General features: G+C 42.4%; 1 protein-coding gene across 3 annotated transcripts in view; it reads left to right on the plus strand.

Moving 5' to 3' along the window:
• The first annotated feature begins 492 nt into the window (after positions 1 to 492).
• The window catches only part of TSHR (thyroid stimulating hormone receptor), a 174319-nt gene continuing 159993 nt past the window's right edge, over positions 493 to 14818 (plus strand). For 2 of the 3 annotated variants that reach the window (XM_025870463.2, XM_073895677.1), the window contains exons 1-2: positions 493 to 771; positions 875 to 1188. In XM_025870463.2, the coding sequence (XP_025726248.1) occupies positions 1019 to 1188 (170 nt within the window). In that variant the 5' untranslated portion in view covers positions 493 to 771; positions 875 to 1018. The remainder of the gene's footprint in view (positions 772 to 874; positions 1189 to 14818) is intronic. The other variant, XM_073895676.1, reaches the window with a different exon arrangement.

Genomic DNA, 14818 nt, shown 5'->3' on the forward strand with positions numbered 1-14818 from the left:
AGAGGGAAATTGGGACAATCTGATTTATATGTTAAATTATCTTTTTAGGTACTATGCGAAAACTGGTAAGTAGGTGATAGTGTGCCGCTTACGCATTCTTTTTCTTCCCATCTTTGAGGGATGGTGGGGGGGAAGGGGTGGCAGAATATGGCTCAATAAAATTCCTGGGCAGACCAGAACTGACTGGTCAACTTCAAATCCTATGGCAAAGCCGGATTCAGAGTTCTGATCAGGGCTCGGAAGTGTTCCTGCAGTTCCCTGTTCTCCGCAGCAGATGGCCCCAGAGCGCAGTTCCTGACCCGCCTCGCCGAGTCCTCCGCTGTCTTAGGAGTCCCGCGCCGCCAGGCGACTCCGCGCCGCGACTGCTGTGATTGCGGCGGCTAGCGCCCAGCGATCCCGGTTTGCGCTGAACTTGGTGGGCAGCGAGGACCCGCCCGTGGTGTTGCGCCCGGCTGCGGCCGCACTGCGGCTGGCCAGCGAGGTGCGCCCGCCTCCGACTCCCGGCAGAGGCTTCTTAGGTTCGGGAGAAGCTGAAGTTCTGTAGGACCCCCGTCCGCCCTGGGACAGTCCAGCCGCGGGGACTTTCTCTGGCTGGAGTGCGTGCAGGTGGTCCCGGCTCCCCACCGGAAAAGGTGGACCACGAGGTTTAGACACAAGGCAGCGTCTAAAGTAGGCTTTGGAGAGGACTCCTGGGAGGAGCGCGCGGGGCAGGCTGGAAAGCAGAAGGGACAGCCCGGACTGGTACTGAGTGTCGGGAACCGACGGAGCGGGGTGCGTGGCTGGGGCACGGAGAGTGAAGCAATTAGGTTTGTTTGGGTGGAGAGTTGCCTAGGGAAACAGAACACTTAAGAGCCACTTCTTTTCCCCTCTCCAGCCTCCTCTTGGGTGCTGAAGTCACAACCCCGGCGAGCCCTCTCTCCTCCCACGCTCCCTCTGTCCTTCAGCCTGCGGGAACCCACAGCACAGAGGGCCCAGAGGATCGTGGAGAATGAAGAAATAGCCTTGGGACCCTTGGAAAATGAGGCCGACGCCCCTGCTGCAGCTGGCGCTGCTTCTCGCCCTGCCCAGGACCCTGGGGGGGAAAGGGTGTCCGTCTCCCCCCTGCGAGTGCCACCAGGAGGATGACTTCAGAGTCACCTGCAAGGATATCCACCGAATCCCCAGTCTCCCGCCCAGCACGCAGACTCTGTGAGTACCTGGGAGAGGAGGGGGGTAGGATCAAGGGGCCAAGGGCAGCTGCAAAAGTGGACAGAAGTGCACAAAAAGAGCCTAAGAATAGGTCAAAGGTGTGTGTGTGTGTCTGCAAAGTAAAAACTCAATGGCCCAAATCTGGGATTGCTGACACACTAGTTACTCATAACACAGGAAAAGGTAACAAAACTTTGGTACAGGATGAAAATGAGAGTTGTCCTTTCTAAAGAGCTGCTATTCCCCAATTTGCCTAGGCCTGGCTGACTCTGACTTTCAACACTGATAGCAACTCAAGAATTGACCTCTAACACAGGGACCCTGTCTTTCAACCCTGAATTCCTTGTACCCAGCACAGGGCCTGGAATTAATTTAGTGCTCAAGCAAAAGCTTGTTGAATGAATAAATGAACAAATGCATATGCTAGTCTCAGATTGTCCTTTGTGTGATGGGGAGAATAAAAGGTCAGAGACATCATCACTTCTTCAGAAACTGCTTTAAAGGGGGCAGAATGGCTCTGACCATGTTTATAGTTCCACCTGTTTATAGTTCCTGTTTATAGTTCCGCCCAATGTTGAGGAGAAAGGATAATGTTGGAGGAAGAGCAATGGACTGGGAGTCAGGATGTATTCTCTTCATCCCTCTCTCACCAACTGTGGAATTAGGTGAGATCATGTATTTCGGAAGACCCAAGATTATTTCTGGGTAAAAGAGGGGGTTCAATTAGGTGCATTCTGATGTCTTTGATGCAAGTGAAGGGATCCACTGAATCACAAAGAGTAAGGAGTCGTGGGGAGACATTGGAAACAATGGGAGTTGGGGGCAGGGCAGGGACGGTGTTCTGCGGAATGAAGTTATTCTGAGATACAGAAGAGAAATTGATGAAAAGCATGGGTGAAATGACATGCCAATTTAGACAATGGCCACAGCCATCTGCAACAGTAGCAAAGTGACTTTCAAATCTTTGGGGGGCAGTAGAACTCTTTTGACAAAGGAAAGCTTATGAGAGAGGTCAAGTATGTAAAGCTAACAATTATATTGTGCTTATTATTCCTGTCCTCAGCACTTTGCACAAACTCACCCATTGACTCCTCACAAAATCCCGCTGAGTAGATAATTTTACTACTCTCATTTTATAGATAGGGAAACCGAGGCATGAAAAGTGAGGCAATTTGTTCAATGTCATGCAGTTTATAAGTTGTGGTGCCAAGATTTGAAATAGCACAGAGCTGCCTCTGAAACCCCCTGCTCTCAGATGAAAGCAGGGCTCACCCAGCTTTTCCCCAGTATGGTCGAGAGAGAGAGAGAGAGAGAGAGAGAGAGAGAGAGAGGAAGGAGGGAGGAAGGAAGGAAGGAGAAAGGAGAGAAAAATGTAAGAACTCAGAAGAGTACGAGGTTAGGGGGAGGAAAGAAAACAGAACAAAAAGAAGGAGGGAAGGGGAAAAGAGAGGATGGGGGGGAAGGAGGGAGGAAAAGAAAGACTATATCTAGGTTATAGAGGGCATTTCCTGCTGAAACAAACCAGACCTTTGTCATTAAAAACCTGTTCTGGGTGGTAACCACTTTTCTGAAACCTGATGCTGTGTAAACACTGCCTAGCTGTTTTACAAATTATCATGGTGCTGAGAGCATTTTTTCCTAAACCTTATCTTCTATCCATGTGTTATGGTGCTGAAAGGTAAACAGATTGTCCCTTTCTGCATTACCCATACACTTGCCACGTGATCTGGTGGATGGATGGGAGAGAGTTACACTCTTTGTGGCTCTCACCGAAACAGTGGTTCTGAATCTTCTTCTCCACTTACCCTCCCCTCCAAGGGGGCATGATTCACTCTTTTAACAGTGGTTCTGACTAGGTAGGAAGTAAGGGAGAACTGCTATTCCTACTTCCCAGGGGAACATTCTAGAATCTTTGATATACAGGTAGTTTGAAGAAAAAAATGCTCCTCCTAATTAAGAATTACTGATTTAAGGGAAATTAAATTAAGCCAGCAGAATAAAACTAAAAATTTAAATGTTGGCACACAGTTATAGCTCATATTACCTCATAACCAAGGATAGCAAGATGGACCTATGACCCTCATTCAGAGATTTACCATTTGTTGCCTGTGTGCACAAGAGGACCTTCTCTGAATGAGGAGGATGGGGTTAGACAGTCGTTCTGGATTTATGTGGATTCTTCCTCAAGAAAGTGCTGCCTTGCCTTGTCTTGTCCTTTGACCTACCTGCTTTCAGGCTAATGATGGTGACATTCACTCCCTCCATCCCCTCCAACACCTTCCAACTCCAGTGGAGTGATGGTTTGTCCATCACACACTTGTGTTCCTTCAGAAATGTTTCTGAAGGAGCTGTTGTGGCTATTGTTGTTTTCAGGTTCTGGATTTTGCTTCCATTGTTTGCATTTTGCATCTGTGGCTCTAATTGATGGATCAGCCCAGTTTTTTTTTTCTAAACTGAAGACACTCACTCACCGTCTTCAGGATTTTTTCCCTGTGTTCTACCTGTGCTATTATTCACTCATTATCTTTAAGTGACTCACTTCTTTCACTGAAAAAAAAATTATTTAGAAAGCTTCTATAGTGACGATAAATGGGAAATCAGCATGACTTGCTATCAAGAGGAGGTAATCCAGAAAGCTACATACGGTTGAAAACACAAATGTAATTATATTCTAGCTCAAGACTATTGCCTGTGAATGCTCTAAGCCTGAAGCTGACTTTTTTTTTTTTTTGTTAAAAGGGAAGAGTGATAAGTGTTAGAGAAATATTAAAGAGACACCAATTCAACTTGCTGTCCTTGGTGGTATCAGACAAATTGAAAAACCATGGAAAAGGGAATCCCTTTTCCACTGTGTGATTCAATATTGTTTAATGCCATGTGAGGATTCCACCTAAAACAATCGCATGTCATACCCGTTTTCCTCGCTTAGGGAAATGTGGATTTGTCCCCTATTTCACAACTGTTTTAGTCACAATCGGTAGTCATAACCTGAATAACATTTTATTTCCAGCCTAAAGAGAAGTCCTCTGCTTTAGCATCCACGTGCTTGCCAAATACAGCCCAATATTTTGCATCTTACAAAGACGGCATCACTTCAGGCTTGTGTAGACTCCATGATTTATTCTTTTTATCCTCTGTGTGTGCAACTCAAGGTTTTTGATGGAAAGTAACAGAAAACCCACTCTGTCTAGCGTAAGGAGGGAATAAATGTTCCGAAACAATAACATGTAATTTACAGAATCATTGTAGATCCAGGCTTTCAAAAAGAAGCCAGGGCCCAGGGCAGGCAGGGAGTTGGAGCGATAGTCAACCATCTGGTTGGAACAACTCCATAGACAACACCACAACCACAGCCACTGGACATCTGTGATGCTGGGCACTTTGTTCTGTAGCCGCTGGACTGTCTGTGCACTGCCTTCAGTGATTTCTTAACTGTTCCTGCCACTTTGAATCACCAGCCAGGAAGTGATTTCCTAGATAGGAGCATCCCATTGTCTGCCATAGGTTACCTGCTGTGTCCTAACTGCTGGGGGGCAGGGGGTAGGAGGCGGGGAGGTCCCTTTCCCCAGACTTTTGGTGTCTGTAGTGGGAGGTGAAGAACTGGGTCCTTCTAAGAGTACACACACACAATGAGGAATTTTCCACCAAAGAGGGGCTATATGCCCTCAACATTGCTCATCACTTCCTTTATTCTGCAAATATTTATTGAGCACTGGCTATGTTCCAGACACTGTGCTAACGCTCTAGATTTGGTGGAGAACCACATCAACATCAACGTGTCCCTGCCCTCAGGGATCTTGTAATCTCGTGTGGAAGTTGAATATTAATCAAATAATCACATAAACATATAATCAGAATTATATAAATATGCTGAGAGTATACTTGGTGGGGATAGGGGTGGGGACTGACTTAAACTCGGGTTCAGGGGAGATTTTGAGCTACATCCTGAACCAGTAGGATTTGGTCGTAAGGAGTTGCAGGTGTGGAGTGGAGGGTGAGAAAGTGGTGCTCCAGGGGGTGGAAGTGCTCATTTGAAGAGCTTTGAAGAATTCTCACCTGAACAGTGAGAGTTGGATTTCTTCACTTGGGACAAAGGTATTGATGGGCAACAAAATATGTTACTACTTTCTTTGTAACACAATACAGGTCAAGGTGAATTCTTATGTCGGTAAGGGCAGCTTTTGTGCCAAAAAAAAAAAAAAAAGAAGAAGAAGACTTATTGGGGGTAACTGGCTTTAAAATCAAATATTTGATTCATTAAAGTAATGAATGTAAAGACTAGTTCTTTTTTCAGTTTTCCATATATTTATTATCTTATTTGTAAATTTAGTTAATGATAATAATTCAAGATTTTATAATGTAATAATATTTTAATAAACAATTTCATAAAATAATACATAGTTTAAGTACAAATTTAGTATATTTTTTTAAAGCCCTTGAATTGCTTTCCAAGTACTCAGAAAATTCTAGAAAATCTATTAAATTAGGCTTTATAAATACCAGGAATCCTAAGTTTTTTAGCTATCTCAGTGCTATTGATAGGAGCAGGAGAGTAAAGTGGTGAAGAGTACTCTTTCTGGAGTGAGATCATCTTGGTAGAATGCCTTGCTCTACCATTTCCTAGGCATGCTTTTGGGAATGTAGAGAAGGGGAAAATATTTTTCCTTCTATTCTTCTAAATTTTTAGCTAGGACCCCTCATAACAACAACAACAAAAAAGATTAACAAGAGAAAAGCATACAAATGTATTTAATATCAGTTTTGTGTGACATGGAATGAGGACCCAAAGGTCCTTATAAGGAAATGAAGACCCAAGGAAGTGATTAAACCTGACTGTTTTTACATCAGGTTTGTTAAAGAGTGGGAAGTCATGGAATAATGTGATAGGGCAAAAAGAGGGGATGAGCTAAGTGTAGAAAACTGGGGGACACAGCAAGTTCTGTCCCTTCAGATTCCTCTTGTTTTCCTTTTGTCTTTGAGATAAGGATGCTCCTTTCTTTCTTCTGGGTATAGGGAAGTCACCTCGCATGTGAAGGTCTTATGATCTGCTCTAGGGGAAGGTCAGATAGTCCTCTGCACCTGCTAGTTCTCAGATTCTTCCAGCTTAAAATATTCAATATGCCAAGATGCCATGTTTTGGGATCATGTTCTGGACCCCATCCGGAATATTACCTACTTGCTTTGTAACCTCAGTTTCTTCATCTATAAAATAAGGATAATATTATCCTGCCTAGTTCAATTGCCGGGAGGTATAAATGAGTTAATGGTGTTAAAGGATAACTTTCAAAGAAAGGAAAAATCATTATTCTCCTACAGCAATAAATTGAACACATTAAAGATTTTATTTAACTCTAAGCATTTTAGTTTCCTAAGGCTGCCATAACAGAGTACCACAACTAGATGGCTTAAAACATCAGAAATTTATTCTCTCCCAGTTCTGGAAGCTTAAAGTCTGAAATCAAGGTGCTGATAAAGCTATGCCAACCTCGCACACTCAAGGAAAGAATCTTTCCTTGTCACTTCCTAGCTTCTGATGACTGACTGCCATCCTTGGTTTTCCTTGGCTTGTAGCGGCATGACTCCAGTCTCTGTCTCTTTATTTACACAGTCTTCTCTGTGTGTCTGTGTCTCCATGTGTCATCCCCTCTTCTTATAAGGATACCAGTCATTGGGTGTAGGGCACACCCTAATCGAGGATGATTTCTACTTAACTACACCTACAAAGACCCTATTTCCAAATAAGTTCACATTCTGAGGTCCAGGTGAATGGAATTTGGGTGGGGGACACTATGCAACCCACTACAGTGAAGAAACTGGTAAAATGTTGCAATTATGTTTAAAAAGAATCCACAAAATGGACATTTATAGATAAGGAATATTAAAGTGAATGTGCTAGTGGAGGCAAAAGTAACTTCTTTCATGGTCAGAGGGTGGGAGGGAATCACTTGAAGCTCTCTACCAAACAGGACAGAATTTGCCATGTCTATAGACAAAATTATTTTGCATTGCTATCAATCTACAATCTACAGAATTGTAGAAGAGTTCCCATAGAATCAGACTCAGAATCTTGGAAGAATATGCTCTAGTCAATGCATAATTTTCCAGTGAAGCACAATTTTTCCCCCTAAACATTCCCAGAATGCTTAGAACAGTTACTGGCTGCCGGTAAATACACTACAAATAAACTCACTGAGAAATAATTTCCTTTTCAACTTAAATCACAGGTTGAAATAAATTACTTAACTACACATTTTAAATTGAAATTGCAACGCCGATCTATTAGATATTCCAATAGGCCAAGTTTAAATAACACAAATACTCAAAATACCAAATATATATTGACTATTCTGTTTTTTTTTTTTTAAGATTTATTTATTTTAGAGAGGAGGGGAGGGGCAGAGATAGGGAGACAGAGAATCTCCAGCAGACTCCCTGCTGAGCATGGAGCCCAGTGTAAGGTTCGATCTCACCACCCTGAGATCATGACCTGAGTGCAAATAAAGAGTCAGATGCTTAACCAACTGAGCCACACAGGCGCCCCTATTGACTGTTCTTAAACTCATCACAATTTAATATTATGGGTCTGATTTAGATTTTCATTTTTGTTTTTAATTCTAAATTTTCCCAAGCCAAAAGATGCTTATTCATTAAGCAAGCTGGGCTCTCCCCCACCACTTATGAACTCTAGTTCTTGATGGTACCATCCATTGGCTTCCTAGGTTCCTTAGAGTTAGTGTTGCCCTATCTAAAAGGAGCTTCCTCTTGCACCTGTTATCTAGTTGTATTTAATAGCATTCCTTTCACTCTCAAAGCTGTCTCAAATTGGAGGATAAATTACTAATAGGTCTTACTAATAGACCATTGAGTCCAGAGGCCCATGGGACATGCTGGAACATTCTGAGCTTTGTTTATTGTTATCATAACTGGGAGTCAATAACTTAAAACAGGGGTTGGTCTCTTGGTATCGCCTCAAAATCTGCAACCCCCACATAGATGGTAGTGAACTTCCTTCACAGTGTCAGCTGATATTTTCGCATTTCTTTGGCTCTCTTAAAATACCTGTGTCTTCCCTTCTGGCTTATTCTAGGAGCCACCTAGAATAGCAGGTCTCCTGCTTCCACCCTTGCTGGGCCTCCACAGGCTAGTCTTCACACAGCAGACAGATCTTTTAAGATGTATGTCAGGTCATGTCCCTCCTTTGGGCAGAACCTTCCAACAGTCTTCCTAGTTATGTCAAGAAAAAAAAACAGAGTCCTTCAGTGTCCCCAAAGGCCCTACATGATTCAGACCTTCTTTTTCTTTTCTTTTTCTTTTTTATTACTCTCATTCATAATTCAGCTTTTATTCCATTGGCCTCCTTGCTGTTCCTCATGCTCGGCAGGCTTTCCATATTCGGTTCTTCCCCGTGCCTCAAACTGTATTTTCCCAGCTGTCCCCATGGCTAATCCTCTCACCTCCTTCAGGTTTTTGTTCAAACGTTACCTTCTCACCGCCGCCCCCCAACCCCGCTCATTCTCTCTCTCTCAAATAAATAAATAAAATGAAAAAAAAATAAAATTTAGCACTTCTGCTTTAAAAAACAAATCCATAGAGCTTGGCACATTTTCATATATGACATAATTTGTTTGTTTTTATGTTTTGTATTTATGTCTTTCCCCACAGGGCAAAGATTTTGTTTTGGTTTGGTTTTGTTGTTTGCTTTGTTCAATTATGTATCCCAAGTGCCCAGAAAGAGCCTGGCATATGACTGGTCATCAATAAATATTTGTTCAATAAATGAATGTATGGATGAGGGTCTCCAGAGGTCCTTTTATGTCATTCCATTGGGTTCTTCAGACCCTTTCATTCTTTTTCAAAGTCCTTGAGTTTTATTGCCCTGTTAAAGTAGATGAAATTCTACCTCTGTTTAATATTTTTTCTTGCTACCTGAGACACTAGTAATTAAACAACCCTTCAGATTAAGATTCATTAACCAGAAGTTCATGGCCTTCCTTGGTGGTCCATGGTTGTCCTCCTGGAAATCTGTGATTAAATGAAAATTTGTGTACAAGTACATCAGGGCACTGCTGAGAGAATCTGTAACTTCCCTCAGATTATTAAAGGTGTCCTGACTGCCCCCCAAATTAAGAAATTATCTTTTGGAATAATTTGACTTTTTTGTGTGAGAAATATACATTGGTATTAATTATGATTTAATCTTTTTATTACAAAGAACACTAAAACATATATTTAAAAAAATAACCCAAAACTTCCTGACCTTTGAGTGTGATTTTTTTTTTCTCCTGAATACAATACTATGATTACTTTTTTATGCCTCACACTGAGCCTGTCCCATGAATAGGCTCTTCTCACAGAAATTCACTAAATGTGTCTATTCTTCAAGTTAGTAATATAAAAACAGATTTTACAAGTGTCTAAAGCCTCATAGCTGTCATTAAATCCTTTCTACCAACCCTATTTCTATTCTCATTGAATCTGTCTGGCATGCTTAATTATTCTTTTGCCTTTCATTACTGCAATTAAAAATAATTGAAGGAAATTTTAAGTGTGGGAAAAATGGTTCCATTTGTTCAGAGCTACAAGTTAGATTTTGAAGTATTCCATTTTGATGTCAGACTCTCCTTACTCTGATTCATTTCTGTATGAATCCTTAAGAATATGTAGGGTGTTCCAAAAATTTTCAAAGCAAGTCCTTTTCTTAGAATTACAAAGCAGGCATTTGTGATTTTTAAAGCATCTTATAAATGTTCTTTACATGTAGTGACATGTAAATCTAACCTGGATTTTTCTGGTACAGCTCTATTTAAAATATTTTGCCATCAGAACATTCCAGAAATTCAAATATTTTATTATCATCATTTTAACTAAACTTCCCACACCCCTTTTGCACCTGGAAAGAGCTCCCTGTGTCCCAGTTTTTCTTTCAAAAACACGATCTCTGTATTTATATGATACATGGAGCTTTTGGCTAACATTTTTGCAGGCATTAGCTTAATTTTACCCACACCCGAGTATTATCGTAATTACTCAACTCCAGAGAGGGATTGAAATTGTCTTTTCTTATTGCCAGATACTGTCACTTTATATTTTGTTACTTCCATCTTTCTATGAGCTGGGAAACTAGAGGCTAACTTTAGGGAAAAGAGATGTACATGACAGTAAATAAAGGGTCTAGAGGGAGGGCACAAATGAGGGGCTTTCCTGTGACAAAGTCTTTAGTGGGCTTTGTGCCTGCTCAGTTTCCCTCTCAACACCCTTTCCAATTATTTCTGAGTATGCGGCCATGATCCAAAGGTTTTCGATGACAGGAAATCTTACTCTAGACAGGTGACATTTTATTGTGGTTAGTATTTGCTCCTTTCTTTCTTCTTCTTTTTTTTAACCAATGTTTATTGATCACCTAATATATGCAAGTAATATTCTAGGTATTGGAGAGATATAATAAATGACCACCTTGATCTTACATTCTAGCAGGGGGAAATAGTCAACAAAATTAGTAATAAAACATAGAATGTCAGATGGTGATAAGTATAATGGAGAAAAACAAAGGAAGGGCAGGGAGAAGGAAGGCTGGGGGTTGCCTTTTAGATGGTCAGAGAAGGCCTTACCGAGAAAGTGACATTTGAGTAAAGACCCAAAGGACCCAAAAACATTAAGCTGGGCTGACATCTGGGGATTGGGGGAGAAAATTCTGAATAAATGCAAAGACCCAGAGTCAGGGGGGATGTGGGAGGAGCATGCATAGGATGTTTAAGTGACAAGGAGAAAAATGTGCCTGAAGCAAGAGAGGGTTGTAGGAAATCAGATCAGAGTAGTTATGGGGGACAGAGCATTTGTACTTTGTAAATCATTATAAGGCATTAAAAAATATAAATATAATAAATATAAAATAATATAAATATATAAATGTAAAAGGATATGTTATATATGTATTTTTTTTCTGAATGAAGAAGCTATTAAGGATGTTGAGCCCTGCCCCCAAAATTGCATGAAGCTACCTACATTCTACTAGGAGCACCCAGGCTAATTTGTTAATGAGGTGAGAAATGACAAGAGCTCCAGCCAGCTTACTACCAGAGAAGGTGGTGAGAAATGGTTGAGTCCTGGATTTATGAGGAAGGCAAAGCCAACAAGATTTCCTCAGAGTGTGTGGAGTCCAAGTCAAAGAAAGGAGTCTGTAATGTCTCAGCCTGGATTCTCCAGAAAGCAGAGTGGGTTTGAGAATTCTTACTGGGGAGTGTGATTCCAGGGAGCAGAAGGGTGAGTTTGGGGAAGTGAAGCAGGAAGGGAAGGAGAGTTTGCTGCTGCTAGAGGCAAAGGGTTGCTGATCCCATGGGGCCACCTGAGAATGACATGCATCTTGGACCCTTGCTCTTTTATCCATGAGTTCTTGTCCACTCACCCCCACCCCATAGATCAGAGTGGTAACTCCATTCCCATTCCAGGATTCTTGCGCATGGATGATGGAGTCCTGGGTATTAACAGAAATGCCCCCGGGGAGGGGGGAGCAAGATGGCGGAGGAGTAGGAGACCTGGATTTCGTCTGGTCTCAGGAATTCAGCTGGATAGGGATCAAACCATTCTGAACACCTACGAACTCAACAGGAGATCGAAGAAAAGAATAGCAACATCTCTCTGAACAGAAAAGCGACCACTTTCTGGAAGATAGGACGTGCGCAGAAGTGAATCTGAGGTGATATTTGGGAGGATAGACGGCGGGGGAGGGGGCCTCCGTCGGCCAAGTCTGGCAAGTGCTAGAGCCGCGGAGCACAAAATCGGAACTTTTAGAAGTTGGCTCCGCTGAGGGTCGTCGCTGCAGTGGCTAAGCGGGGGGTGGAACCCTCGTGGGACAGTGTGGTCTCAGGACCCTCGGGGTGACAGAAAGACCGGGGGTGCCTGAGTGCGCCAGAGCTCCCAGGTATCGGAGCGGGGAAGCCGGCTGCAGAGACAGAGCCGAGGCGCGGGCTCTCAGCTCGGGGTTGCCATAAACTGTGATCCGCGGCCCAGTCGGGCCACTGCTCCTCCAGCAGGGACCCAACAAGCGGCAGATCCGGGGAGACTCCCCTCCCTCCCCCGGGGAGGAGCGGCGCGGGAGCGCACCGCAGGGATCTGCTGGGTTTGGAGACTCCACACAGGGTTGGGTGCCAGAGATAGAAACACTCAGTCACAGGCCGGGTGAGCACGGAGTGCAGCCGGAGACCGGGGACACGGGAGTGACTGATTGCTTTTCTCTGGGGGCTCACTGAGGAGCGGGGCCCCGAGTTCTCAGCTCCTCCGGGGCAGAGATTGGGAGGCCGCCATTTTCACTCCCGTCCTCCAAAGCCCAACGGAAAGCTTGCAGGGAACAAAAGCTCCCGAGAGCAAACCCCAAGCAGATTACTTAGCCCGGACCGACAAGGGCAGGGCAATTCCGCCTCCGGCAAAGACATTTGGGAACCACAGCAACAGGCCCCTCCCCCAGAAGATCAGCACGAACAGCCAGCAAGCCAAGATCAAGTTTACCGATCAAGGAGAACAGAACTCCAGCGCTAGGGGAATACTGCACATAGAATTCATGGCTTTTTTCCCATGATTCTTTAGTCTTTCAAAGTTAATTTTTTAACTGTCTTTTTTTTTTTAATTTTTCTTTTTCCCTTTTTCAACCACCATCTTATCAATCCCTTTTTTAAAAAAACATTTTTATTTTTCATTTTTAGAGTCATATTCTGTCCCTTTATAGTAGTTACCCTTATTTTTGGCATATATATATAAGTTGTTCTCTCTTTAAAATTTTGAGATACAGTTTCTTCTAACAGATCAAAATATACTGTAAATCTCTAGTGTATGCTTTGTGCCAGTCTCCTGCCTAATCACATTCACTCCCCCTTTTTTCTTTCATTCTTTTTTTTTAAATCCTCTTCTTTCTTTTTTCAAACAACTTATCTTATCAATTCCTTTCATACAATTTTTTATATTTTTCATCTTTACACTCATATTTCATCCCTTCATCGTATCATCGTACCCTATCATCGTACCCTAATTTTGTACATATATAAGTCTTTATTTCTTTAAAATTTTGGGAGGCACTTCCTTCTAACAGACCAAAATACACCCAAAATCTAGTGTGTGGCACCGATCTATGCACCAGCCTGATCATATTTGATCATATTCTGTTTTTTTTGTTTTGTTCTGTTTTTGTTTGTTTTTATCTTTTTTTTTCCTCTTTCTTTTTTCTTTCTTTCCCTTTCTTTTCCCCTGGTTTCAGGTCTTTTCTGATTTGTTTAGAGTATATTTTCTGGGGACATTGTTACCCTGTTAGCATTTTGTTCTCTCATTCATCTATTCTCCTCTGGACAAAATGTCAAGATGGAAAAAATCACCTCAACAAAAAGAACAAGAAGTAGTACCGTCTGCCAGGACCTCCTCAATATGGACATTAGTACAATGTCGGACCTAGAGTTCAGAATCATGATTTTAAAGATACTAGCTGGGCTTGACAAAAGCATGGAACTTATTGGAGAAACCCTTTCTGGAGAAATAAAAGGTCTAAAATCTAACCAAGTTGAAATCAAAAAGGCTATTAATGAGGTGCAATCAAAAATGGCACTAACTGCTAGGATAAATGAGGCAGAAGAGAGAATCAGCAATATAGAAGACCAAATGATGGAAAATAAAGAAGCTGAGAAAAAGAGAGATAAACAACTACTGCATCATGAGGGCAGTATTCGAGAGATAAGCGACATGATAAGATGAAACATTAGAATAATTGGGATCCCAGAAGAAGAAGAAAGAGAGAGAGGGGCAGAAGGTATATTGGAGCAAATTATAACAGAGAACTTCCCTAATATGGGGAAGGAAACAGGCATCAAAATCCAGGAGGCAGAGACAACCCCTCTCAAAATCAATAAAAATATGTCAACACCCCAACATCTAATGGTAAAACTTACAAGTCTCAGAGACAAAGAGAAAATCCTGAATGCAGCTCTGAACAAGAGATATGTAACCTATAATGGTAGAAACATTAGATTGGCAACAGACCTGTCCACAGAGACCTGGTAGGCCAGAAAGGACTGGTCTGATATATTCAGAGCATTAAACGAGAAAAATATGCAGCCAAGAATACTATATCCAGCTAGGCTGTCATTGAAAATAGAAGGAGAAATAAAAAGCTTTCAGGACAAACAGAAACTAAAGGAATTTGCAAACATGAAACCAGCCCTACAAGAAATATTGAAAGGGGTCCTCTAAGCAAAGAGAGAGCCTAAAAGCAGCATAGATCAGAAAGGAATACAGACAATATACAGTAACAGTCACCTTACAGGCAATACAATGGCACTAAATTCATATCTTTCAATAGTTACCCTGAATGTAAATGGGCTAAATGCCCCAATCAAAAGACACAGGCTGGGGCGCCTGGGTGGCTCAGTCGGTTAAGCGTCTGCCTTTGGCTCAGGTCATGATCCCAGGGTCCTGGAATCGAGCCCCACGTCGGGCTCCCTGCTCAGCGGGAAGCCTGCTTCTCCCTCCCCCACTCCCCCTGCTTGTGTTCCCTCTCTCGCTGTGTCTCTCTCTGTCAAATAAATAAATAAAATCTTAAAAAAAAAAAAAGACACAGGCTATCAGATTGGATTAAAAAACAAGACCCATCGAT

This window comes from Callorhinus ursinus, unplaced genomic scaffold (assembly GCF_003265705.2).
Source record: "Callorhinus ursinus isolate GAN/ISIS: 27379988/994484 unplaced genomic scaffold, GSC_fseal_2.0 scaffold8, whole genome shotgun sequence".
NCBI lineage: Eukaryota > Metazoa > Chordata > Mammalia > Carnivora > Otariidae > Callorhinus > Callorhinus ursinus.